The 27,967-nt window shown below is 54.0% G+C and overlaps 1 protein-coding gene across 1 annotated transcript in view; it reads left to right on the top strand.

The window, feature by feature from the left end:
- Positions 1 to 1,679: 1,679 nt before the first annotated feature.
- Positions 1,680 to 27,967, top strand: part of SLC6A2 (solute carrier family 6 member 2) — a 43,307-nt gene continuing 17,019 nt past the window's right edge. The window contains exons 1-5 of the mRNA XM_045988597.1: positions 1,680 to 1,750; positions 2,170 to 2,494; positions 13,753 to 13,884; positions 15,756 to 15,993; positions 27,413 to 27,551. Of these exons, the coding sequence (XP_045844553.1) occupies positions 2,221 to 2,494; positions 13,753 to 13,884; positions 15,756 to 15,993; positions 27,413 to 27,551 (783 nt within the window). The 5' untranslated portion in view covers positions 1,680 to 1,750; positions 2,170 to 2,220. The remainder of the gene's footprint in view (positions 1,751 to 2,169; positions 2,495 to 13,752; positions 13,885 to 15,755; positions 15,994 to 27,412; positions 27,552 to 27,967) is intronic.

Raw genomic sequence — 27,967 nt, 5'->3', positions numbered from 1 at the left:
TAATATGTTCCAGGTCTTGGGAACACAGAGGTGTTTAGGACAATCAGAGTCCCTGCATTCACAGAGCTCATACACTACTCAAGAGGAGATATATAATAAACAAATAAATGCATTTGTATACTAGTGTAATGAAGGGAATAAAATAGGGTGATGTGTTAGACAGTGGGGATGTATTTTAGATTTGAGTGGTCAGGAAGGGACCACTGAACTAAGATCTGAACAACTCAGGCAGAGGAACCAGCAAGTGTCAAGGTCCTGGGGTGGCTTTGAGCTTGGACTGTTTAAAGAACAGAAAGGTCAGCATGCCTGGGTTTGTCAAAATCCCCTTTACCTGTTGTCACCTCCCTGGTGCCTTCTTGGATTACGTCTCCACCCCCACCCCGTACCTGCTGATTGAGCTCCAACTAGTTTCCATACCCTTGTAGTTGCAACCAATTCTGACCACACTGGGTTGTGATGGACTCTTTACACAATGGACTGCTAGCTCTTTGACGGCAGGAACTATCTCCATGGCTCCAGGAGCCAACACTGTTCCCGCACACAGTAGGTGATCATTTGATGAATGAAGAAATTAACCAACAGACAAACACATGAAAGAATGCATGAATACCAGGCCAAATGGCTCACTTCTTTACTTGCTTAAAGGCTGCCTTCTCAAATTCCCTGACCAAACTGCCTCCCCCTCTCTCCCCAACACACCACCCCGCAACCCTTCCCAGGCTCACTTTTCTCTTTGCGCATATCCCCTTCCCACACACCCTACAATGTGTTTATTTATTATGCTTCTTGTTTTCCCGCTGGACGAAATGTAAAGTCCACCCTGCCGCGGATTTTTCAGTAAGTTGTGCGGAAAGTCTCCTAAGAGCCTAGAGCGGTGGCTGGCTCACAGCAGGCATATGGACGCGTGGGTAAATTAGTAAAGTTCTCAGCCTCATGGAACAGGAGTCACACCTGCAAATCTGTGTAACAAACAGAGGAGGTCAGTGCTGGGGTGTGACCTTCCAGCCCCCAGCCAGCCAAGGAGCCCCCAACAGGTTTGCCGACCTAGGTTGGCACCGAGCAGAACATGCCCTCTTTGTTGATGGAGAAACTCCGCAGGGTAGTTTAAGTGGCCTGCGGCAGATGACAGAGCTGGCACCGACACGGGTCATTTGCTCTCCCTGGTCTTTTCCCCGGGCCCCTCTCAGACGCGACTCTGACCCCAGTTCTGGGCGTCTCGCTCTCTTCCCATTTTGGGAAGTCAGAGCCCGGTGCCCCCGGGAGCTGCGTCTGGCGCGCCGGTGCGTGCTGGCAAGAGAGCGGGCGCCCGGGTCCCCGAGTCGCCCCCCGATCCCGCGCCGCGCCCCCGCCCCTGCCCCTGCCCAGCCCCGGCCTCGCTGTCAGTCCGCATTAGCGCTAACAGGCTCCAGACGGAGCGGGCTCCGCGCGGGCTTAATGCAATCGGCGCGTTACCTGGGGCGCAGGCTACATTACCAGCCCGGCCCCCGCCCGGCGCGGCCAGAACCAGCCAGCCCGCGCCCCGCCGGCAGCACCGTGCCTCCCGCGCTTCCCGGGCCGCGCCCGAGCGCCACGCGGCGGAGCCCAGCCCCGGCCCGCGCCCCACAGCCCGCGGCGGCCAGGCGGGGCACCCGGGATCGCGGCGCTGCCGGACACGTGAGTGAGCCCTGCGCGCCGCCGGGCCGAGGTGTTCGGGGGAGGCCCCAGCTGAGTGCACAGAGCGAGAGCGCCCTCGAGTTTGACGTGCAGAAAGGTGAGCGTCCGGGGAGGCTCCTGGGGCTGCTGGAGGCGGCACCCATCCGAGCTGGGGGACAGGGAGCAGCAAACTGCGCTGGTAGGGTCCCCGCCCCTGGGAAACCTCAGCCTCCGCGTGTCCCAGCCCCACCATTTGGGGGCGAGAGGGAGCGGGCGAATGAGGGAAACGCTGCGGGGTCTTGGGCCAGATCCACGGGGCGGACAGGGTCGGTCTCCACCTCTCAGTACCGTCTCAGTTCCTCGCGCCACTCCCACTGTTTCAATTTTTTTTTCCAACAGACGCGCTCCCGTTTTGGAGAACCCCGCGTCCGCCCAGTGCGCGCGGGCCGCTCTGTCTCCGCGCTCCCTGGAGGTCTCAGGAGGCGCAAGCAGGGCGGGATGGCCTAGTGACCGCATCTTTTCCTTTCATCCGCGCAGAGCCTCGGCGTGCTCCCAGTACCGCTGACGTTCCCCTCGCCAACCGCACCCATGCTTCTGGCGCGGATGAAGCCGCAGGTGCAGCCCGAGAGCAGCGGGGCGGACCCGGGGCCCGAGCAGCCGGTGCAAGGGCGCAAAGCCGCGGAGCTGCTGGTGGTGAAAGAGCGCAACGGCGTCCAGTGTCTCTTGGCGTCCCGCGCTGGCGACGAGCAGCCCCGGGAGACCTGGGGCAAGAAGATCGACTTCCTGCTGTCGGTGATAGGCTTCGCGGTGGACCTCGCCAACGTGTGGCGCTTCCCCTACCTCTGCTACAAGAACGGTGGTGGTGAGCCCCTTGATGGGCTGGGGGTGTGGACTTGGGAGGCTCCCTATCCTCAGCGGTGGCTGGGAGAGGGGCTGGGATGGAGGAGCTGGGACCCGCGCGGGAGAAGAGGAAGCACGCGCGAGCCTGGAGCGCAGCAAGGGTCTGGACAGGGCTCATGGAAAAAGGAATGCAGTTCCCAGTGGAAAAGGGAAGTGGAGGCTTGCTCCTGGACAGTAATAGGCACATGGGTGGAAAGACAGAATCTGGGGCCCTAAGTTGGGTGAGAAGCATTGATCTTTTGATGGTTCACCGGAAGAGAGGTGGAGACCTGGAGAGCTCTGGAAGAGGCACCAGAAGTGCACAGAATGTGACAACCAGGCACACAGGGACCCTAACTCCAGCACTCTGAGCCTTGGGGCAGGGACCTCTGGGCCAAAAGGGAAGAGAGGATGTGGGCTCTCTGAAGGCCCCTGGGGGGCCCTGCATTCTTGGGGACAAAGACTCTGGAACAGAGACACACATAGAGAAGTTAGTGTCAGAGGGAACTCCTCAGGATGGGGGTTGTGTTGCTGGAGGCACCAGAATGCACAGACTAGGTACGGTGGCCTGATCCTGGAGGCAGGACGCCCTGCTGATTGGGATGAAACATTTACCTCCTGGAGTCCTGGCCGTGATGCAGGGTGGAGTGGGAGAGGGGCCTGGAGAAAACTCCAGGGGAAGCAGTCAGGCTTTCTTCCCATCCTGAGCCCAATGACAGATTACCTACCTGCTTGGGATGCAAGTCGAGAGACCAGCTACGACAGGAAAAAGGGATCTGGGGGGGCAGAACACAAGGTCTTAAGACCCTACCTCCTTCTTGGTGCCCAAACCACCCCAGTCCTGTGTCCCTTGGTAGAATGAGTTCAGAGGATCCCTGGGAAAATGATAGGGAGGAAGAAGTTGGCAAAGGGGGTCCCGCTCTGGAAACTTCTCTCTATCCACGGGGTCATCCTGCCCGGCAGGGGCTCTAGCTCATTACTCTGAGTGGTCAGAGGCAGGCAGGGGGAGGGTTTGGAACCAAGTAGAGGGAAAGCTCACGACCGGTCCCATCGGGTCTGGGAGCCAGCTGTTGGCTTCAGCGTTTGCTCTGGACCCTCGCTCTGGTGGAGACATGGGAAAGGGTAACACTCTTCCATGGCCGGCTGCTGTAGCCTTTCCAGAGTCTCTGGTTGGCTTAGAGAATTCAGGCCCTTTGGACCCAGGGATGGAGGAAAGACAGATTCCGTGTATTTTTTGTGGGTGGGGAGATGACGAATGAAAGATGGACCCCAAGATGAACCAGCCAGCATGTCCTCAGGGGCTATCCAAGACTGTGTGTCCCTAGACAGCAGGAGGCCCTCTCATGCATCAGCAATAATTCTTGGCTTCTTCCCAATGTGAGGCATGGTGCTAGGTTCCGTAGGGACTCCCTACGTGTATTCCTCACCACTTCTGCCTGCCAGGGGCTTTAGTCACCTAAAGTGTCACACCACTACACGCCATTTCCCGTTATAAGTTGGTTGAAATTAAAAGCCCCCCAAATGGTCAGTTGGACACATTGGCTAGATGAATATTCTGGAACTCTCACTGACACCGCGCTCCCGTAGCCATTGCCATCAGCTGTGAGCGCCTGCTGCATGCATGGTGATACACGGAGAGGGGGGAGTGCACAAACTCAGCCACTTTGCCACAGGTTCCAATTTTTAGGCAAACTGGGTAGGAATCTCCCTCTCCTTGGTCCGTTAACCCTGCATATCACGCACCTGAGCTGTTCGGTTATTTATCTCATTGTGTGGTCGTCACCCAAACAGATGGGGGTAGGGGGCACACCGAGAGCATAGACAGGCTTTTTCCTGCTCCTATTCCAAAGACTCAAAATAAGGTCCAGATCCTAGGAATGAGGTAGAAGGTACCCAACAGACTTCTAGTGAATGAGTAAATGAATGGAATGATCAGACACTGGGAACCCCCGGCAGTAACTGACCAAGAGAGGGAGCTCACACTGGTCGGATGGGGCCGGCAGGCTAGAGGTCCTGGGACCTTGGCTGTGGAGTCCCAGGTTCCAACCTCTGCCAGCCAGACTTGAGGTGACCTCTCCTGCCTTAGTGTCCTCATCTGTCAAATGGAAAGAATGGTTTTCACCTCAGAGGGTGAGAATGGGATCATGTGATATAAGGCTCATGGAGAGCCAGACAGGGAGGATGGCCCCTAGTAAAGGTAACTGCTGCTGTTCCTTAACCACAGTGTGATGATGTGGGAAAGGGATGGGAGAGGTGACAAGTGTTCTAAAGGCTTAAGGAGGGGCTGCTTGGGCAAGACGGGAAGGTGGACAGTCCTCGGAGGTCAGCTCCTCAGGATGGGAAGTGCATGGATAAGCCTTGAGATGATAGGAGGCATCCTTGTTGTTCGAGAATGCACGTGGGATCGTCTACGAGACCAGGAGTGTGGGCTGGCGGGAGGGCAAGCCAGCAGAGATAAGGGCGGAGAGGCATGCCAGGGCCCAGCCCTGGAGACCTTGAATGCCAGATTAAGGGGTGGGAAAGTTGTACCAGTGAATTTCCATTACTGGCCACCATGTCCGTGGTTGACCCAAGGAAGCCGTGCAGCCTTTCCCTCCATTTCAGACTCAAAGGCAGCTCCTCTTCTAAACTACCCCCTAGCCCTCTGGGGGAGCTCAGCTTGGCCCCTTTGGAGTTTCATCCCTGCTGAGCTCTCCTGGCTGCTCCTTGGGCATCTGTTCTTAACCATAATTCTAGAGATGGACCAGCAGGTTGGCAGGTGGGTCTCCTGTAATTGTGGAAGCAGCCCGAAGACCCCAGTTTGAATCCCAGCTCTGTTTCTCTGGGTGTGGCCCAGCCCCTCTCTCAGCCCAAGTTCCCCATTAAGCTGGAGAGGAGCCTCGATGACCCCCCAAGACCTATCCTTCTGCAATGACCTGGCTTAGCATCATCCCAAGCCGGGATGCCCCTGCCTGTTATTTACTAGCCCGGGTGATCTTCTTGTGCCAGTCTGAACATGGTAACCTCCACATTTGGTTGTGCACGCTGGCGCACACTGGAGCATATTGCGAAACGATAAAGGTGCCAATCGTTTAGGCCCCTGGCTAATACTTTCTGAATAAATTCCTGGGAACGATCAGCATGTCTGAACATCTTCCCAGAGGCCAGCTGCAGGGACGCACACGTGTGGGAGGCTACCAACAAGGTCTTGGAAATTCTCAGAGAGACAGTGCGAGGACATGGGGGATATTTTCAGGGGGCTAGAAACTCCCCTGCACCTGTGGTCTTGGGCCTGGCCTGGGCTGGTCCCCGGAGAGGTGTGGGCATACTGTCTGGGTCTCTCCTTGCCAGGAAAGGGGTCTTGCAAAGGCTGCTTCTGTTTGAGATGAGTCCTGTGCTTCAGACCCATGGTCTCTGGCCTCAGACACACCCAGGTTTGAATCTGAGCCCGACACTTCCTGGAAATGGAGCCCTGGACTCCTCCTCTCCAGGCCTCAGTTTCCTTGTGCAAAGAAGGAGAAAGGGTCTACCTTCTGGCAGGATGATGATGTCCATGACATAAGCAAAACTCTCAAAATAGCGTCTGGCACGTAGAAGGGGCCAGTCAATGGACCTCTTCCTGTTGTTGTTAGTATTTGATGATTTTTAACTACAGGCTAGACCCGGGAGTACGGTACGGTCCTGAGTTTTGAGGGAACAGAATCAATTCTAGGAGGAAATTAAGGAAGGGGAGTCAGGCTAGACAGCAGGCACACCTCGCCCTGGGGAATCAAGAATCAAGAGCCGGGCTCTGCTCTGGGTTCTGAGACTGTAACCTCCTCCCACTGCTCTTTGCTCACCTGGAAGATGGGGATTAACATTCCTGCACCGGACATATTGTTCTGGTCCCGAATATGGTTCTTCTCCATTCCTTAGTACGCTGAGGGTTCAGGTACTCATAGCTTATATGGGGGTTGGAACACTCTTGGCCAAAATATCTGGGCTTCCGGAGGCTGGATGTGAAATGGTGGCTGGTGCTGAGGTCAGAGGTTTGTAAACTTGGTGCCCTCACATCCAGCCTGCCTAGAGGAGGCCGTCTACACCCTGGGCTTACCAAGCCCAGCATGGATCGTTCAGCTCAAGTGCACGGGGCCCCCCATGGATGAGCTTGCAGGAACTCGTTGGTGCTCATCAGGGACTAGAGCTGAGTCTGGAACTTGGGGTCATCAGCATAAATGAGGCTCATTGCTCTGATCTAGCCAAAAAGCTCTAAAGAAGCTGTTTCCAGAAAGACGGGATTTCATGGGGATAAACGTTACACCCTGTGGTCCCAGACCCAACTGCCCAAGTAAGGATTAGGTCACAGTACAAGTGGAGGAAGGCCCTGGGGCTTTCATTAGCTGCACCCTCCACGTGAGTCACCGCTGGGAGCCACTTTCTGCACGGGAAAGCATTCCCAACATGCCCACCATATGCCGGGAACACAGAGATGAGCTAAAGGCAATTCCCCGTAGTCTAGGGCAGCTATCCTAGAAGTTAGCGTCATCTTGGATTCTGTTATTGGAAGTCTTATATCCCGAATGAGGGAGATGAGGTTCTACTGCTCTTTGTGGGCAGCATTTCCTTCCAGAATGTAGTTCTCAGCATCCAGGACACCCTTTTTTGGTTCATTTTCAAGAGACGAGGACCGAGATTGGGAAATCCAAACTTTCAAGGAGCTCTAGGGAAAGCCCAGCTTCATTAATGAAAACCAGGTGAGACCCTGCAACGGTGACAGAAGAAGTGTCACATGGGGAGGAGGAGCCCCAACTCCAGGTTTCCCGAATTGCACCCCCCGGGGCCCTCCTGAAAGGAGCCAGCGGTGTCTATCTGTCAGGATGTGGGCATGTTTCCTCGCTGGGGGTGTCCCCTGGTCTCAGAGCCAAGCTCAGCTCAGAGGTCAGCTGGAATGTGTAGACGGCTCTGCGGGGAGCCCACTCCTGGAGCAGCAGGAGCGTCTGCAGGTGTGTGCACCCAAGCTCCCGGCTGATCTCCCTGAAAGGCAAGAGGCTAGGGCTGCAAGACTCCACTGGGGGATCCTGAGGCCCGTGGGAAGGGGCCTAGAGTGGTCCTTGAGGCCCCTAAAGAGAAGATTAGTCTGGAGGAGGAGGAACCACGAGGCATCACCCCGTGGTTCCAATACCCTACTACCTTACCCTGGACAGTGTCTGTGTTGACAAACTTGAAGATCTGGGCTTGGTTTAGTATATGTAAGAACTGGAGGTTTTCCCTAGAGGAGTGGCCACACGAAGCCAGCGGTTTAGCTGGCAAAGGCTCAGAGGGAATGTTCAGGCTAATACCCAGTGCGCAAAGCATCGCTTTGGACAAGACCAATCTGTTTTGTTCTCCGTGGCTCTCAGGCCAGAAGGAAGGCAGAAAGGGGAGGCTGCGGGGTAGGGATCGAGGGAAGGGGAAAAAGCAGTGCTGGCCAGATGGAGAGATTGGCCACCAGACCAGGTTCAGCACAGCCTCAGCTGACCATGGAGACCTCGGAGACTGGGATGCCCCCTCCCAGACTTGTCCTGAGTTGAGGTGAGGAGCCAGGACTATGCCCCAATGACAGCTGGTTAGTGGATACAGGTACTTTGGGAAGGGGACGTGGCCTTGGGTACAGTGGCTGTCTTCAACTGAGGCAGTTGCCAGGGGCCTGATGCCTGAGGACTGAGCCGTGCTAGCTGTGGGGGAGCAGGTCCCTCATTCCTGAGGGGCTTCTGGGCAGCACTGTGGGAGCCCTTTGCGGTCATGGGCTGGCAGTGGCCTGGGGGAACCCTTGACTCCATTCCTGCCTGTGGACCGCACTCTTGTTTGGGTGCAGGGGAGTAGCCAGCTTCCCTTGGGACAGGGACACGAGGCCCCAAAGGACTGCCTCAAAGCCCCTCCGTACTGGGGAGCCTCCAGCAAGCATTCAAGGCTGTGCTCTGGGAAGGACCCTCAATCCCCACAGGTGATGGTCGATGCGATTTCCGGTTTGCAGAGGTGAGTTGCGCATGCGCGGCCCTGAGTGATGGCAGGACATGATTCCCATGCACAGAGCACCCCCTACGTGCCAGGTACTTGCTTCTCCTCCATCATCGCCAGTTATCCCAGCAAACCGGTGATATGTAACCTGTCCTCCGTGCTTTCCCACACGGGCCATTGCTCCAACTCTCTAGACCCCAGCTGGGGGTCGACCTGGAGTTCCAGACCCCTCCCCGCGGGTTCAGCGCTCAGTCCTGCAGGACCCCGCCCACTTCAGATGCCCTGCGAGGTGTCCCGCTGTCACTTGGTTCTCTGGTCAGGTGCAGACATCGGCTACGGCAGCTTCTAGAACTCAGGGAAGCACTGACATACATTCTGCAGCCTGTTACAACGGGTATGCAAAAGGGTGCCAGGGAGAAGCATGATGAGGAGGTAGGAGGGGCGAGGTCTGGGTTTCCGCCCTCCCGGAGTTGGGATAGGCCACCTTCCTGGCACGTGCGTGTGTTCACCAACCCGCAAGTTTTCCGAGTTCTGTAGCTCAGAGATCTTTATGGAAACTTCATCATATGGGCGTCATTGATATCAGCTTCATCTCCAGCCCCTCTTTCTCTCCCAGAGGTTGGAGGCTGAAGGAGGCTAAAATAAAAGTTCCAAGCTTGTAATCAGGGTCTGGCCTTCCTGGGGACCAGGCCCCACCCAGGGGCTCAGCAAGAATTGTCACATTAGAACAAAAGGTCCTCCTACCACCCAGAAAAATTCCAAGGGATTTAGGACACTCCTGTCATCTCCCCCCCCCACCCCCGCAGAAAACTGAGAGGTTTATCAGAACTCTGAATCTGGAGCTGAGACCAAATATCTTATGTCATGGGGGTCTGCCCTGGGCCCTATGCTTCAGAGAACCCCATTCGGCCCTCCTCTCCTTCTCACTGAGGCCAGGGCTGAGAGATCCTCCCCCCACCCCACCACTCCAGGTGTCCAGACCCTGGATTTCCCTGTGCAAATGCCCCAACCCCCTTCTGGGTCTGTGTGGACCTCCTACCTCCCACCTGTCATGTGGTCTTGCTGCAGGGGCGCAGGGCCTGGGTCCCAGGAGAGGCCGGGGACCTGTTGTCTGCACGGATGTGGACAGAGCTTAGACACGTGGATGCAGGAGTCCACACGTATGTGCAAAAGGCCTTGCATGTCATTGGACAGTGCTGAGGGGGAGAAGAAGCAGGGCGTGGGCAAATGCAGCTCCCCCTATGTTATCACGAGCCATGCAGAGCTATAGGAGGGCAGGGGAGCCTTGTAATAGAACCATCATGAAAGTCCAGCTGTCGAGACAGAGCATGTTTGATTTAAAAGGCGTGGCCTGATGTGTCGTGTTGAAAACATGGGGTGTAGCTCCCCACGTGTACTCTTGCCCCCGACCCCACCCGTGCACCAGCGGGGAGCAGCACGGTCTCCTACAGAAATCTCACCCTCTCTCACACCTTATGTTTGCTATGCCTTTGGGGTGTTCGGGAAAGGGGCACAAATCTAAGTCTCGGCACGGACCAGGGTTTTCATGCAGATCTGGTGAGAGCCACAGGCGGTGACCATCCTTCTCTGGGCTACAGGCACCCGGGAAATAGGTTTGTGGGTTTTCACTTCTTGGTATATCCAGGTGTGGCCAGAAGGCACACTTGGAGGAATCTGGCCCCCAGCAGGCTGGGAAGCGGCTTCAGCTAGGTCTCAGGGGGCCCTCCTCTCCTTCCTGCAGCCCCTCCCTGATCACACTCTCCCCACCTCACCCCAAATCCCCAGCAACTGAACCCTCCCACCTCTAGCTGAGCCACCTGTAGGCATTCTCTCCGCTTTCCTGAGCTCCTCCTCATTTGCCCTCCTCGTTGGCCCCAGTGCTTCCCACTCGGAACTTAGTGACCATGAGGCATCCTTACCTGAGCACTTGGCATTGGCACAGAAGATTCCAGAGCCCCTCTGTGACCAGGAGGATTCCCCTGTAGTCGTGGGGTGTCAGGGAGTGTGCACTGGGCTAGAGGTGATGGGACAGATGTTTTCCTTATGGAATTCATCTGGAGGCCATTTGTTGGAGACCCTTTTACGGCTGACAGTACTTTCCCCCGTGTGTTTGTGGTTGTCAGTGCGAAAGAAGCTCGTGGGTGTGCACAGGTGTGCATCTGTGTCCAAGCATAAGAAGTGCTGAAGGCTCAGGAGGTGTGCCCTGTAGGTGTTTCTCCAGGTCTGCACACCAGCACCTGCACAGAGCGTTCCAGAATCAAGACAGGATTGTGGGCTGTGGTCCCCGAGGTTCTCTGCTCTTGGGGCCTCGTGTGAGGCTGTTTGCTGCAGGTAGTACCACATATGAGTGTGTAGCAGGCCCGTGGGAGTGTGGTGGTATAGACCTTGCAGGACAGTAACTTCTAGAAAGCGAGCAATCCAGCCTCAGTTTCCCAGGAGCTGCTGCAGGCCTGTTTCTAAGAAAGGCCTCCCCAGCTGAGCTCTGGAAATCCCAGAAAATCCCTGGAAATCCCTTTCCCTGCTCTTTAGCTCTGCCCCAGCTGCCTCCAGATCCTTCTGCAAAGGGGTTTGGGCCATCTAGCTGGTCAATGTCTTCTTTGAGAAGAAGGCACCAGCCACCGGGCAACTTTCTGGGTTTTAGTCACACTCAGGTCCCATCATTCTGGAGTGTTCTTGGGCTGTTTGCTCCCACCGCGGTGGCTGGCCCACATCAGACACATTCAGAGAAGAGCCTCGGGCCCAGGCAGACCCATCATCTTCCCTCCTTCTCTCTCGTGCTGGGACTCCCAGCCAAGCACAAGAGAAAACACATCCCAGCCTAGGCAATCTTGTTGGCAGGTGCCACCCGGAGGTTTAAGAGTTAAGAAAACTGGCCCAGGTGACACACCTGGTTATCTGGCTGACGTTGCTTGTTCCCTTTTGTTGTAGAAAAGAATGTCTTGTCAGCAGCAAACCACAGGGCGGAGATCTAAGCTGTGATTCCCAGCTTTTTCCTTACCCGCTGTCCCGTGGGCCACTGACTTCGGTCTTCAGACCTGTTCAACTGTCGAATAGCTCTATTTCCCCTCCTCTCTGGCTGCCGTCTCCCGAGGGCAGTAGCGGGCGGCCACAGGCAGAGCAGGGCACAAAGAGATCCAGGTTGGAAGCCCAACTGCCTGCTTCCTAGTCTGGACAAGATACTGGTGACTCTCTCAGGGACAGCTTTACGTGAATAATTGCTGTGTGGCTTACAGATAACAGGTGCTCGCCAGTGTCCCTGTCACCAGCTACCGCCATCAGCATCACCGCCCCCACTGGGATTGCTGTCTCACCGTGGGCAGACGTGGGCTCAGGTGCTAGATCAGCCCTCTCTGTGTGGGAGAGGGGCAGGGGTGGAGTTTGACAGCAGGGACTGAGCAGGGGACGAGAGAGATGGGTGTCTGGGCATTGCAGGGAAGTCAGGCATGGAGCAGGGGATGGAGGGTGGGTATGACCAACAGACTAGATGGTCTAAGCTGGCTCCAGACCCCCAGGGTCAGAACACACTCCCCTCTAAGACCCTGTTCAGTCTCATGGTCTTCACTGAGGCTGGAATGTTCTGGAATCTGCAAAATATCTTGGGAATGGCTCTGGAGCTCTGAAGGCAGACAGACCTTGGCCCGAGCCCCAGATCCATCCCTGACTGGCTGGGTGACTTTGGTCAAGTCACTTGATTTCCCCAAGCCTTCTTTCTCTCCTCTGAAAAATGGGTCTATCAGGCGCCACCTCAGATTTTTCTGGGTAAGGTAGATGGGATCCCAGATGTCCAGTGCCCAGTGCCGACTCGATACATAGGAGGTACTCATTTTCTGGCAGTTTCTTTCCTGTGCCCACCAGGCTGGGCCTTCTCTTGCTACAGCAGTTCATGCTTTGTCCTCAAGAGCCCCGGGCTTCCTCAGGAGAAACCCTGGGAAGAAAGTGGAGATTGACAGTCTGAGTCGCTGGGTGCGTTTGACGCCGGGTGCCATGTGACTTCGCCGTAATCCTCTGTAAAATCGAGATGGTAATCATCTCTGCAGCTTAGCGCTGGTGTGAAGATGGAATGAGACCTTGCCTGGAAAGTGCCTGGAACGCAGCCCAGGACGTTCTAGTCCTCATGCTACCGTCAGGAAATATTTCCCAGTTTCTGCACTTTGCTGGTGTGGGTGGGCCAGAGAGCATTTGGTTTCCAAGGTTACGGCATCTCGGCCAAAGGCCAGAGGCGGGGACTAGTGGGGATCTGGCCCGGCCACCTCCAGCTGCGTCAGGAAAAGGAGCTGGCATTTTGCTTCGGTCCTGCTTGTAGCTGGGGCTGACACAGCGCATATCCCGGTGAGTCACCTCGCAGCGTCAGAGCCCCGTGAGCTCTCCCCGGGGCTGCTGGGCACGCGGAGGGTCATCTCTGAAACTCGCCCGTGGCTCATCCCACTGGGAACTCTCTCAGGGATGAGTCGCTGCCCCTTCCTTGCCAGGGGCCCCCCTCTAGTCTGCTGTGCCCCGGGTGGGCTCCTTCCCTGGTCAGAGACTTGCTCCGGGGTTTGGTTCCCCTCAGCCGCCTGTCGCAAGGGGAGTGAGCCTCATGGGCCCCAAAGACCTGAATGCGAATCCCGCTTCTGTCACTGACCGGCAGCACCAACAAGACTGTTTCGACTCTGCCCTCAGTTTCCTCTGACATAGTGACATGTTGACCCTGTCTGATGATGTCTCATAGTGAAACTAAGAATCCAATGAGATTGTGTTTGGGAAAGCCCCCCGGGAACTGAAAATGAGACAAATTAGAAATTCAGTCATAGGGGGGCACGTCTCTCTTCCTCTCTGATCGCCATTTTCTGGCCTCTCCCAGGAGGCTTTGGGGCAATTGGCCTCCCCCAGAGCGACGGTTCGGGCAAGGAAATGTTCTGCGGTTGCAGGAATTGGGTAAAGGCCGTACCTCTAAGCATCCTCATGGCACACTCTGTGTCTGGGTATCGAAGGCTGGAAGAATCCTGCGAGAAACAAGCCCGTTCCGCTTTGATGAAGCCAGATTTTACTGCTCGGCCCACAGAACCTCATTAGCATGACTGATGGTTCTTCTTGGTGCCCCCACAGTTGCCATCAGTGTGACGATGATCTGTATTCGTGGCTCTGTGTCACTGTATCTATGGGCCACGCACCCCTGGGGAAGTGGCCGGGGGAGCCAGGGAACAAGGACCCTGAGGTTCAGGAAAGGTGGATCCAGGCACCCTGAGGGACAGGCGCAAGGCTGGGCAGGGCTTCGGGGAGGTCACCTGCTGCCTCTGTGCCCTCCAGGTGCCTTTCTGATTCCATACACACTGTTCCTCATCATCGCCGGGATGCCTCTGTTCTACATGGAACTGGCCCTGGGCCAGTACAACCGAGAAGGAGCGGCCACGGTGTGGAAGATATGCCCCTTCTTCAAAGGTAAAGCATGGGTCTGGGGGAGTTCAAGATCATCCACAAGATTGCCCTGGGGGCCCTTGGAGAAACTGCTCCAGAGGTGGGATCTGAAGTAGAGCGGCTCTCTGAGGCCGGTGTGGGGGAGGTCAAGAGCACCCACTGTTCAGAGTTATGGGGAGAGCCCTGGGTGTGTCGGGAAGAGCTTAGCCTAGAAAGTCTAGACTCCTGAGGACCAGTCCCGCTTCTACTGCTGAGTGAGCAGGGGGTGTCTGTTTTCCACGTGGGAAATATTTATGGAAATGTTACAAGTACCCAGCTCCTCTCCACTCATGCTCTCGTGGCAGAGATGTGGTGAGCTGCTCGTGGGCCTTTCCAGGCTCAGCTAGAAACCTGTCACACAGTCTTGGATCCAGCAGCCACCACTGATTGATCACAGCTGGGAGAGGTGATGAAGCCTGCTTGCATTTGGGACTTGGAGCACATCTGGAGAAAGTAGCCATAACAACTGGCAATTCTTGGCTCCTGTACATTGTTGAGAAGGGCATGGAGTTAGAACTAGTGCCTCTCAAGCGCTGGTTAGTGACCTGGGCCAACATTACACTGAGGGCCAGTATGATTCTTGTGCACCTCTTCTCAGCTTATATATGTCTCTAACCACCTTCTCTGTACTCAGCCCTGTAGTAGACACAGGCTGGTACAAGAGGCTTGTAAGACATGTGTATTAGTTAGTATTGCTTAGCTTCCAGAAATCCCACTCAAATGACTTTATTGTAGAAGAGAATTAATTGGCTTATGATACAGTAAAGTCCAAGAGTTTTGTGCCAGCTTCAGGTGCAGCTTGATACAGGTGCTTGAATAAGATTACCTGGAACTTCTCTCCACCTCTCTACATCTGAAGTCAGCATTAGCATCCATCTCAGGCATATTCTTCTCAGGTACCAGCAAAACTGGCCATCAGCAACAATATGACCTCCTACCAAGCTTAACAGTGACACAATAAATCAAAAACACCTTCTATCACCCTTAAAGTTCCCAGAGAGGACTCTCATTGGTTTTGCTTGAGTCATAGACCCATCTATCCACTGATCCTGTGGCTCTGGGCTAGCAGAACTCTGAGTGGCCAGGTCTGAGGCACGTGCCTATAGCTAGGTCAAGGACATGAGGGATTAGCCTTACCCAAACTTCACATGCTAAGAATGCTTAAGGCTACTTCCTTAAAGCAATGCTGCACAGACAGGAAAAAAAAAAAAAATCTACTCTAGGCAAAAGCCTAGAACTAGCTAGCCCAAGGGGAGCTTCTGATACATTCAGGAAGGTGACATTGGCACACGCACGAAGCAGATGGTTGAAAGTAGGGCCAGTGCTAATCAGGGAGTTTGTTTGGGGTTCCCCAGAAGCAGGTCCTGAGACAAGGATTTGTGTAGGGAGTTATTTTGGGAGGTGATTCTAGAAAGGACTGTTAAGGCACAGAGAAGGCGAGTCAGCCAATAAAGGATGTGTCATCAAGCCCGTTCCACCGTGCACCAGCGGCTCATCCCACGGGGAGAGAGTATTAGCGGGCCTCACTGTTACTCTGCCCCAGGGGTGAGGGATCTGGGGTATTCACACTCCAATACCTCCACTCCAGCACTTACACTCTGGCTGCTACCTGGGAGCAGTGAGGGCCTGGCACTCCTGGCTGGCCTGATGAGGTGGCCGAGGGGCTCCAGGGGCGAGAGAGAGCACTCGGGCGAAGGGCTGGTGGGTTCCCAGGGTGTATGGCTGGGGCTGCTGAGAAGGAGAGGCAGAGGGGTCAGGTGGTGCCGTGGTCGGAGCTGGCTCCCCAGGAGACATGAGTGGCTCTGGGACGGGGCCGGGGGCAGCTCCCTCCTGACCTCGCTGTGCCCCCCACACAGGAGTGGGCTATGCCGTGATCCTCATCGCCATCTACGTTGGTTTCTACTACAACGTCATCATCGCTTGGTCGCTCTACTACCTCTTCTCCTCCTTCACCCTCAAGCTGCCCTGGACTGACTGTGGCCATTCCTGGAACAGCCCCAACTGCACCGACCCCAAGCTCCTCAACGGCTCCGTGCTGGGCAACCACACCAAGTACTCCAAGTACAAGTTCACGCCCGCAGCAGAGTTCTATGAGTAAGTCACCGGCCGCGTGTCCTACTCACACAGGCACACTAACCCCTGTGCTGGGCCGGACCTGCGTCCAAGGCTAAGGAAACACCCCGAGAGAGGAGGGGACACCCCAGTGGTGGTGTGCAGGATGTGTTGGGCAGCCAGCACCTGCTAGGAGCTGAGGATCCGGCCATGGATGGGACAGTGACGGACCCTGGATTCTGGCAGGGGACAACAGGGCTGAGGAGAAATGCCCAGGTCGGCAGGCAGGAAAGCAAGAAAGTTTGAGAGAGTCATTGTGTCCTTCAGGAAATGAAACACATTTTCGGGAGTGTAAGTGCTCTTAAGGAACCAAAACCAGATATGTGGTCGATAGAGATGGTTGGGAAGGTGGAGGGGAAGGAACATTTGCTCCCGCGGTCAGGGAGGGCTTCTCTGAGGAGATGACATGAGAGCAGATGAAGCCAGCCAAGGGAACTTCTAAAAAGGCTCAGCCAGTGGCGCTGCAGCTTGAACCCCAGTGGAACGGATCCTGAAGCTGTCACCTGGGGATTCCGGCGGGGCAAGGAGCTGGAGCTGGTGTGTGAAATTTGGGAGGCGGGAGGCAAGCCAACCGTGAGCAGCTCGGGGGAAGTATTTGGACCGTGTGTGCATGAGAGTCACTGACTGGTGACAGAAGACAGAACATCTTTTTAAAAAGACACTTTAGATACGGACATCATTTTAGACACAGAAAGTTATGAAAGTAACCCATGGAACTCTCGTATGCCCTCTACCCACCTGACACCTTATAGAACCAGAATGTAGGGAGTGAAATCAGAAAATGAATGTTCCTGTGCTGTTAATTAACCTGCTAAAGACCTTTTTTTTTTTTTTTTAATTCATCAGTTTTCCCACTCATCTCCTTTTCTGGCCCAGGATCTGGGAATTCTTTGGTCTTTCCTTGAGTGTCATGACCTTGACCCTTGTGAAGAGTACCGGTCAGTGATTCCATAAAGGCGCCCTCCGTGTAGATTGGTTTGCTGTTTTCTCCTGGTTCAAATGAGCTTAGGCATTTTGGACGAAAATCCCAGAGGGAAGATGCTGCGTCCTTCCCGGTGCTCCATGCTAGGGCGGCATGGGGGTACATGATGCCAGTCTCTCATTACCAGGGGCATTAACTGTGATTGCTTGGCTAAGATGGGAGCAGCCAGCTCCCTTCTGGGTGGAGACAGCATTATTTCTTTTGTCATTCACAAGTGTCTTCCCTGGAGCCACCTGAAGTTATCCAAATATCTTGTTTCTCATCATCCTCCGACCCACAATTCTCGAGCACCCCTCAATGACCCTTGCAAGCAAAGACGATTATGATAGCGTTGGTCTCATTGTGATTTTTCAATTCCCATCATTCCGTCTAGATTAATGGGTTGGAATTCTTCCGTAAGGAAGAGTTATCCCTTTCCCCCTCTGTATTCGTTCATTGGATCACTCACAATTTCATTTTTTTTGAGGTACCACGGACATAAAACATTATGTGAATTTCAGGTGTATAGTGATTTGAAACATGAATACATTGCAAAACAATAACTACAGTAAGTTCAGTGGACATCCATCACCACACATAATTACAATTTTTTTTCCCTCGTGATGAGAACCTTTTAAGATCTACTCTCTTGGCAACTTTCAAATTTGCTGGACAATGTTGTTAACTGGATTCCCCATGCTGTGTGTGGCATCCCCAGGACTTACTTTTTTTAGAGTTGGAACTTTGTCTCTTTTGACTCCCCTCACCCTGTTTGCCCACCCCCACACCTGCCTCTGGCAACTACTAGTTCATCTTCTTTATCTATGAGTTTGGGTTTTGTTTTTTTTTAAGATTTTATTTATTTATTTGTCAGAGAGAGCAACCAGAAGCACACAGAGTGGTAGGCAGAGGCAGAGAGAGAAGCAGGCTCCCTGTTGGACAAGGAGCCGGATGTGGGACTCGATCCCAGGATCCTGGGATCATGACCTGAGCCAAAGGCAGTGGTTTAACTGACTGAGCCACCCAGGCATCCCTGTTGTTTTTTTTCTTTAAACGTTGGTTCCACATATAAGCGGGGTCATATAGCATATGTCTTTCTCTGCCTGACTTATTTCACTTAGCAGAATGCCCTCAAGATCTGTCCACGTTGTCCCAAATGGTAGGATTTCCTTCCTTTTCATGGCTGAATATTGTGTATATAGATACCATAGTGTGTGTGTGTGTGTGTGTCCATGTGCGGGGGTGGGGAGAGAAAGTCTCACACACACACACACACACACACACACACTCCATCTTTCTTACACATTCACATGTCCGTGGATGTCTTGTTTCCATGTCTTGACTCTCATAAACAGAGCTGCACTGAGCATAGGGGCACAGGTATCTTTCTGACTTAGTGTTTCCACTGCCTCCGGATAAGTACCCAGCAGTGGAATTGCTGGGTCATAGGACAGTTCTATTTTTAGCTTTTTTTTAAAAAAGATTTTATTTATTTGACAGAGAGAGACAGAGCATGAGCAGAGGGAGGGGCAAAGGGAGACCATCCAGGACTCCAGAATCATGACCCGAGCCGAAACCAGACACTTCACCGACCGAGCCACCCATGCACCCCTGTTTTTAACTTTTTGAGGAGTCTCTGTACTGTTTCCCACAATGGCTGCACCCGTTTGTGTCCCCTCCCACAGGGCACGAGGGCTTCCTCTTCTCCAGGCTCACCAGCTCTTGTAACGTCTTGTTTTTTGATGGTGGTCACTCTAGCAGGAATGAGGTTCTGAGAGCTCATGGTGGGTTGGATCTGCGTGGCCTCATTCACTCATTTCTGTCCGTATGGGCTCGTGGGTGGTTATTTTATTTTATATCCAGAACTGTCGACATTTATCTTGTGGTTCCCTTGAATCCTGTCATCTTCTCATCCATCCTTTTATGTCTTGAGGCCTGTCGTAGGCCACCCAGTGGAAAATGTTTGCACGGCGAGCTCTTGGGAATGGAGCACATGGACTGTGTTTATACTTGGGCAGGGGGCTGGGAGCGAGGCCTGCTTTAGCAATCTCGACGCGAAAGTCAGCAGGTAGGAGGGAAATCCTGTTACAAGCCACGGCATGGGATAGGGAAATGCCACTGGGACCTCACTCTCAGGGTGTACGTGATCTGGAATAGGTGTGGCAAACTGTTCTATGACAGACCAGATGGTAAATATTTGGGACTTTGAGGGCCTTCTATGTCTCTTGCCTATTCTGTTTTGCTTCCTTTTAGCCTTTCAAAAGATAAAAACCATTCTTAACTCACAGGCCACAGGCTGGATTTGGCTTGGAGGCTGTGGTTTGCTGACTCCTGGTCTAGAGAGTTTCTCTATCTGTGTAGTTCAGTGAAGGAGCCACGTGTGGCCAGTGGAGCCGTGGAAACGTGGCCAGTGTGACCGAAGAGTTACATTTTTAAATGTTATGTAATTTTCATCAACTTACTTTTATTTATTTTTTTTAAGATTTTTTATTTATTTATTTGGCAGAGAGAGATCACAAGTTGGTAGAGAGGCAGGCAGAGAGAGAGAGAGAGAGAGAAAGAGAGAGAGGGGGAAGCAGGCTCCCTGCCGAGCAGAGAGCCCGATGTGGGACTCGATCCCAGGACCCTGAGATCATGACCTGAGCCGAAGGCAGCGGCTTAACCCGCTGAGCCACCCGGGCGCCCTCATCAACTTACTTTTAAAGAGCTGCATGAGGCCGGTGGCTATCACCTTGGGCAATTGAGGTCCAGAGGATGAGAAAAGACAGATTCATAAAAGACAGAACACTAGGACCAGCATCTGTCAGACGGATTCTCTACCCCAAGGACCTGGGAGTGAGTCCCGATTATCTGGAGACTGGGGTCCCTTTGGGCCAGTTTCCCTCCCTGCCATCTCAGGGCAGTGGAGCCAAGGAGATACAGTTTGGCTAAAGGGGGCTTCTGGAAAATCTGGTGCCTCCTGGGGCTCGGGGGAATTAGGGGCTCAGGACCCAAACTGACCCTCCATAAGCCCTCACAGCGAATTTGCTAAGGGTCCCTGCCCTGCATGTCCCCCTCCCTCCCTCTGTGTTTCCTATGGATCTCCAGCTGGTACATGCAAAGCTATATAGGTTTCAGAATTTGGGGGGAGAGAGTCCATCGTGGTCATCGGAGTCAAAGCCTTGCCGCTACATCCTTCCTGTCGCCCTCAATGTCCCGTGAACAGCTCATTGCTCCCCGCACATGTTCAGCTTTCTGCTGACTTCCTCGTATGCATGACTTCGGTGGAAGCCTCACACCCACCCCATGAGGTTTCTGTGACTCTTCCCCTCAGTGCACACACGAAGGGGCTGTGAACACTAGCTTCCTCTGCAGATCAGACCGTGAAGCGCTGGCCCACGCCCCCACGGCCAGCTCTGTGCAGAGCCCAGATTCGGGCCCAGGCCACCCGGGACCCAGGCCTCCATGAGGGAGCAGCTGTTTCCACTTTGCCCCTAGGAGGTCCCCTCTCCTCACCCCAGCCCCTACCTTGCCGGTCAGTGAAACCCAGGGCCCGCCGTCCTCCTCACCGCTGGCTTGTTCTGCATTCTCGCCATTATCAACAGTCATTTTCATTCAGAAACATTGTCCTCGTCACAACTCACGTTTGTCTGGCTTCAATTATGCCCCCGTTGTTGCATGCCGTGGCTTTTCATCCTGAGCACTGTGGTCTAGAATTGTTCTTGTTCTACGCATGAGGGAACAGGCCCACGCAGGAAATGACATGGCCAGGGTCATGCAATTTACAGCTGGTGTCTGAAGTGGAAGGAAAGGCCAAGTTCCCCACCCAGGGCTGCGATTCAGAACCATGTGGAGAGCTTTAAAACACACAGATGCCTCGACCTTGCACCCAGAGGCCCTGATTTCATGGGTCTGGGTGCAGCCAGGGCCTGGGGACTCTTATGAACAGCTCCTGGGGAGCCTCTGATAATCAGAGCCACTCTGCCTTCCTGTGTCAGAAGAGCAAGATTCTTCCCGGTTCAGGCTGACATCCCAACAGTGTCCTATCGTGGGACATTGAGGACCCCCTTTGGACTTCTTCTGAGGAGTGGGGCCTCAGAAAATTCCAGAACCTTCTGGAAGCTTGTGGGTGGAGGTATTAGGCGTCTGTAGTTCATGAGTGCAGTTTGGACCAGGAGGCAGCTGAGGAGGATGGGTTGAGGGTGCCGCTGATACAGGCCATCCGCTCCTTGCTCTGCCCATCGCCGTCTCCCGCTAAAGGAAAGGCATGATTTTTCTTTTTGCTCTTGGCGACCCTCATCCTTGTAAATTAAAATGGAAAAGGGTAGTGTCAGTGGGCTCTAGTCTAGTCATTATTTGGTTCCTCTGCGGCGTCTAAGTGGCCAGGAGGTCAGCCCCAGCCGAGACCCCACCCCCACCCCGAACCAGCAGGAGGGAGAGAGGCCAGTTGGGTTTTGAGACCCGGATCACTTCGGCCACAGCCCTAGACTTCTTCCAGGCGTGGCTCAGCTGTGAGCAGGTTACCGTGAAGGAAGATGGCGTTCTTCCATGAGTGGGGCTTGGGGACAGGGGGCCTGCAGTGGGGAGCAGCCTCTGGGACTCTTTTGGCAGCTCTGTGCTCTGCAGGGCTCACCCCTGGGTCCTACCCCTGCAAGCTTCCCGGCACGGTGTGCGCCAGGCACCACGGCTCTCTTCCCACCCAAGCCCCACTTGGTTTGCAGACACAGTGGAGGTGGAAAATACCCCTATCTCACAGATAAGAAGGTGGCGGGTCAGGTTGTTAGGGAAGCGGCAGAACCGGGATCCCAGCCCAGGGGGTCTCCTGTCTTCCTCCTCCATCCGTTCAGGATACGTTTGCGGGAGTCTCTCTGGACAGAAGCCCTTCTGTGCACCTCTTTCTTACCTCGAGGTGCCTTCTGTGTGCCTCAAAGTCACTAAGGCAGGAGCTGCTGCTGGATTTTTTTTTTTTTTTTAATGGCACATGGTCCTTTTTATCTCAGTGTTTCTGCTTCATAAGAGTTGGCCCATCTCAGTCTGAAGGCAGCGAGGAGGACTCCCAGCGTCAACCCTGAGGAGGCCAGGTCCTTTTTATCTCTTTCCCCTGAGCCTGCTGGCCGATTTGGTTGCCATCTTGCACTCATTTAGACTGATGGATTGAAAACACCATCCAAGGGAACAAAACCGCTACTCTCCACAGGCCCCAGGCCTGAAGCCAAGCATCGGGCTAAAAAGAAAGCCTGATGCTCTAACTTTTTCTGTAAAAGGGCACTCCTGGTGAACATGCTCAGGAGATAGAAAAGGTCTAGCCCCTGCCTGTCCCTGGTGGGGCAAAGAAGTCCCCGTCCGCCCCAAGGCTAACCCTCTGGACTCAAATGTCAAGGAAGAAACTGAGCCCGTTTGGCCCACTGACTTCGGAAAGCCTGGACCATATACTTTACGATGATTCATTTTCATTAAACTGCTGGAAAAGTAAAACAAACCCCAGTTCCTTGTGCTCACCCCTGAGGCTTGGGCCTGCTGGGGAGAGCCTGGGTTCACGTTTCCTTTCCTGGGAATCAGCTCAGGAGTCTGGCCTCTTCCCTGGCAAAATATCTAGACAAGCCCCCAAAACCCAAATGTGGATTTCACATGCACGTGGGGCCTTCTGACCCTCCGACTGGACACTGGCATCATTTTAGCACATTTCAGGCCAAGTAGAGTTGGTCCAGTGCTTTTATCATCATTTTAATCCTCAAATGGGCCAAATGGTTGGTGCCACCATTCAATCCTCGGCCCATAAAACAATGAAAAAGCAGAATGAAGAGTTGAATGGGTTCATCTCCTGATCTGGGTTCTCTGTCTTTTTGGATAGGCCTACCCTCTGTTCTTCTCCTCCTCCTCCTCCCCCTCTTCTTCCTCCTCCTCCCCCTCTTCCTGCTCCTCCCCTCCTCCTCCCCTTCCTTCTCCCCCTTCTCCCCCCCACCAATCCTATCTCTCTGTCTTTCTCTCAGGGCATAGGAAAAGAGCCTAAGTCAGGGCATCGTTTGAGCTGACGCTAGCCAGGCAGACAAATTGGGTCAAGAAGTGTGTTCTAGATGGAAGGGAACAGAAAGTTCCAAGGCCCAGAGAAACAAGAGCTTCAGATGACGGAGAAATGACAGTGGCTGGCCATGGCCAGGAGCCCAGGGCAGGGTGTGGTGAGACAGGGGATGCACTGGGCAGGGAACAATTAGGACAGGCCTCAGGTTCTTGAAGGCTTATGTTTTTATCCTTTGGACCAGGATTTCATAACCTCCGCAGTTTTAGCATTACTGTTTGGGCAGGGCTGTCCTGTGCACTTGGGATGTTTGGTAACATCTGCCCACGAGACAGGAGCAGCATCTCCCTCCACTCCAGATGGGACAACCCAGACATTGCTGAGCAGCCCTGGGGAGGCAGGGCCAAAACTGCCCCCAGCAAGGGCAACCGCTGTTGGAAGAGAGAGGGACCCTTTGAGGACTCGGGGTGGGAGAGTGACAGATTAGAAGGACATGTCTGACCGATGGTTCTGCAGCAGCCCAGACTGTAGCTCAGGGGTCCTGGAGACACTGGGTAGTGGGGAGGCGGGGAGACATCAGTACCCGTCCAGGGGGAAGAGAATGTGTGTCTGGTCTGGGACACGGCTGCAGGGGTGGGGGTGTTGGTAGCAGACCAGGAAGCAGGATTGGGGGGACCACACACAGAAGCTGATTGCATGGGGCGGCTGATGTGGGGGAGTTTAAAGCCACAGCGTCTGGCCTGGGGGCCTCAGGGATGGGAGCCGTCTGGGGAGGGGCTACGTGGGGCTTTGTGGGTCACATAGCTCTGCTCACTCACTCACACTTGCTCACCTGCAGACACACGCGCCCATCCACGTCCCCCTCTGTCCCTCTCTCCCTCTGCTACAGGTCTGCCCCTCCTCTCAGCTCACCTACTCCCCACGCCCAGCAGAGAAGGTACCAGCCATGCCCGCAGCAAGGGGGAGCCCACCTGCTGACTCCCTGGGGCTAGCTCCCACAGTCAGTTTGGGGGCACCCCTTAGCTCCTTTGCTGCTTCTTGAAGGCTGGGACAGTCTCATGGTAGTTACGATTACCATTTATGGAGTATTTCCTGAGTTCCCTGTGTTCTAGACGCCACTGTCTCATGTTCTGTGATTTCATCCCCATGAGAAGCACAGTCCTGAGAAGGGAAAGGACTCAGGTGGGGAATATTTGCACGAGCTCCTGTGCCCACCCCCCAGCCCCACGGGAGCTCCATGTGGCGGGAACCGACACCTGCTTGTCCACCGCCGTGTCCCCAGACCCGGACACTGCCTGCCTCACCGCAGATGTGCAGAATGAGTTTGCACAATCAGAGGATGGATTTGGACCGCCCGTCGCTGGTGGCAGGTCAAAGGTCTCTCTGACCCCCGTTCTGGGCCCCCGTCTTCTGTTTGCCTTCATGTTCTTACAAATAATAGACATCAATTTGGAAGGGATGAATAAACGAACGCGTGAGTTCACGCACAGGGACAGTGGTGGCCTCCTCAAACGCAGTCACCTGCCCAAGGACAAGCTAATGAAGTTTCCAGACTCGGGTGCATTTTCCCCACAAGTGCAGCCCCTCCAGGGTCTAATGCACTGGTCCCAGGAGCCCAGCCATCTGCCTCTGATTCTGTGGGCCCCTCTGACACCCAAGCATACCAAATATTCCAAGCTCACATTTTCTGAACTTCTCTGAGCCTCTTTCCCCCGCTTAGGCACAGAAAGCCAATTCTGTTTTGCCAGGAAAGTAAAGACAGTTTCTGGAAGACTCACGCTTGCTCTAAAGAAAACCTATAATTTAGACAGACCTCTTTGCGCGGGGGACGGGGGGTAGTCTCAGCTTTGGCTGCCCAGGAGAATCTCCTGGGGAATTTAAAAGATGCTGGTGCCCAGGCCCATTCCCCCATGGGTTCTAAGTTAATTGGTTGAGAGCGGGGCCCAGACATTAGGACTCGTTAAAAAGATCTCTGCCTGACTCAAAGGTGCAGGGTAAGAATTTGCTCGGCCTCCAAGTGCATTCTCCATACCTTGAATTTCTCTTTTGGGGGGGAGTGGAGGAGAAAGAGGAGGAAAGGAAGGAGGGGGATGGAGGGGAGAGAGAGACAGAGATGCAGACAGGCAGAGAGACAATTGACAACCCCCTCCCCCACCCCATTTATCCACTGTGGTCGTGCAAACTCTTGCGGTTAGTGTGTCCTCGTTTTGAGTTAAAGCACTCCTCTGGGAAGGACAATATATCAAGATACTTTTAGCTTTTAACACGAGTGGCCCTGGACGGTGTAAGGGACCCAGACAGAAGGGTGAGAACTCCTCCAGGTTGGGGGAGGAGCTGCCGAGAGAAGTGAGGGCCTGTGGGAGGCTGACCCTCTGCGCTCCCTGGTTCCTCTTGGGTGGGTCCTGGGTCTCATTTTTTAGAAGATGGGTTATTGGGTTTAGCAAGAAAGGTTGTAAGCAGTTGTTCTTGATCCAATAATATTCTCCGAGTTAACAGGTCTACCTGTGAGGCCCAGGTTTAGCACTGGTGACCCAGAGATGGCCCATCCACCTCCTTACCCCAGGGAGAGCCTTGGAGGCAGCCAGCCCTCCTGTGGCAAGAGCAGGCATGGCTTGGGAAATGAGCCAAGAGCCATGGGAACTGGAAGGATTGAAAGATCCAGGCCAGAGGTGATCATGGAGGCCTCCCAGAGGAGGTGACATTGGAGAAGGCCTTGAAGGGTATTGGTGGTTTGTAGCCTCTGAGTGTGGAATGCAGTGGAGGACAGCAGGGATGAGTTCTGGGTGCCCTTGAAGCTCTCTCAGCTCCCAACCCTGGTCACACTTTACTGTGACTGTGCTTGTAATCCTGTCACTGGCGCTAGAATGTAAGCCCCGCCCCCCACATGCAGGGCATCATATACCGGTGAGGCCCAGGATGAGCCTGGTCCCAGAGGACCCTCGCTGAGGGACGAATGATCTGGGTGCAGGGAGAACATCTTCCCAAGCTGTCCCCTCTTCCACGGAAGAAGTTCTGCCTTCTTTGTCTTGTAAGGATGTGGAATTGGGGGGGCGGGGAACCTCCCTCCCCTGGGACCTGGTCTACTATTTTTTCATTTGGTCTAACTTGACCTTCAAGTAGATCCTAATGTCTTAGATCAGATTCTAATTAGCAGTTGGTCATTTTCTGTGCAATTCTATTTATTGTTTCTTCGCTGTAGATCAAAGGAGGAATCCCAGTAGTCTCCAACCTCATTTTTCTTGTAGTTGCTTATTTTCCTTACTTTCAAACACCTCAGTTCTAACGGAAGGACACCACATTGTAAAGAAGTGCATGTCACTGAGGAGTGGTTCCAGAATGCCACAGAAGGTTGCAGCCATATTACCAGCGCCCAGATCTAGAAACGTGACTGACTAGTGTCCTAGAAATTCCCATAGCGTCCCTTCCCATTTTCCCCCACCTAGGGAGCACCTGCCTTTCCTGACTTCTAACTCCTGGGGTTAGTTTTGCCTGTTGTAGTTTATATGAGTGGCATTAGACAGAAGGTACCAACTTCTTTGGGTTTGGTTTTGAGTTCTCACAGAATTTCGTGTGAGTGGTCCATTCACAGAGAACTGGTTGCTTCATGATATCTCATTTTATGAATGTGTCATGATTTATCCATTCTACTGTGGATGGGTATTTGAGTATTTTTTTCAGTTTGAGGTGATTGTGATTCATGCTGCTATGAACATTCTAGAATATGTGTTTTGGCGAGCATATATACACATTCCTGTTAAGTGAATACCCAGGAATCGAGTTGCCAGGGCACAGGATATGCCTACATTTAGCTTTGGTGGTTCTTCCCAAAGAGAAGGAACGTTTGTTCTCATCTTAGTCCCTAGACAGGGATGTCTAAACTCAACAACGTGAACATTTGGGATTGGATGATTCCTTGCTGTTAGAGGCTGTCCTGTGCGTTGTAGGACGACACCAGTCACAATCATCCAGATGCCAGGAGCACAGTCTCCTTCCTAAGTCATGACCATCAAAGAGGTCTCTGCACCTTGCCGAATATTCCATTGTCCCCCGGGATGGGGGGGGAAGTTCAGAGTTACCCCATTGCTCCTATTGAGAACCACTGCTCCAAGCTGTGAGCTCTTGAAAGGCTGGAATTTCCCTATTAGTTCCCACCATCTCCCCAGGACCAGCATGCTAGTGGCACTCAAGAGATTTGTATTACTGTTTTGAAAACAGACGTGAGTGGGAAGAATTTGACAGATGATCTGTTGGCCCAGGGCAGGCCCGTCCCCAGCACTGGTCACCGCTGTGCAGAACAGGCCCACACAATGTGGGGCAGTGGCTGGTGCAGCCCAAGGCCAGTCTCCATCCGTGGGAGCTTTGGGGACTGGTTGGTGGCACCACAGCCTTGGTCATCCTGCCTGACGCCACCGTCTCCCCCGGCCCCTCCCCTCTCCACCGGGCAGGCGTGGCGTCCTGCACCTGCACGAGAGCAGCGGGATCCACGACATTGGCCTCCCCCAGTGGCAGCTGTCGCTCTGTCTGATGGTCGTCGTGGTCATCCTGTTTTTCAGCCTCTGGAAAGGTGTGAAGACATCAGGAAAGGTAATGTCTTTGTTTCTATTTAAGTTGGGACGTTGGCCTGAAAAAGAAGATCTTTTTTTGTCTGGCTGTCACTAGGTAGTTGGTAAAAAGTCAGGGTGGGAGGGGAGGTATAGAGCCTGGCTTTGCCTCACCCCCACCCCCCACCCCCAGCTCGGCCATTGGCTGACTGGCAGGCCTGCAACACGTCCCTCCCCTTCCGGAAGCCCAAGGTTCCCCAGCCATGGGGGGAGGGGGTGCAACAGGGTTCCACACTTCTCCACCGAAGCTCCCAGGGATTGGGACACCGTAAGTGTCTTGGGGAAAAGCTAAAGTGACTTATTGACATGTATTTGACAAATCACAAATTCTGGTCTAAAATTTGATGCCCATTTGCAGCCTTCTCTGGGATATAACTATTTCCTTCACTATCAAATCCG

The sequence above is a fragment of the Meles meles genome, chromosome 19, assembly GCF_922984935.1.
Source record: "Meles meles chromosome 19, mMelMel3.1 paternal haplotype, whole genome shotgun sequence".
Lineage (NCBI taxonomy): Eukaryota > Metazoa > Chordata > Mammalia > Carnivora > Mustelidae > Meles > Meles meles.
This window is presented reverse-complemented; position numbering and strand designations above follow the sequence as displayed.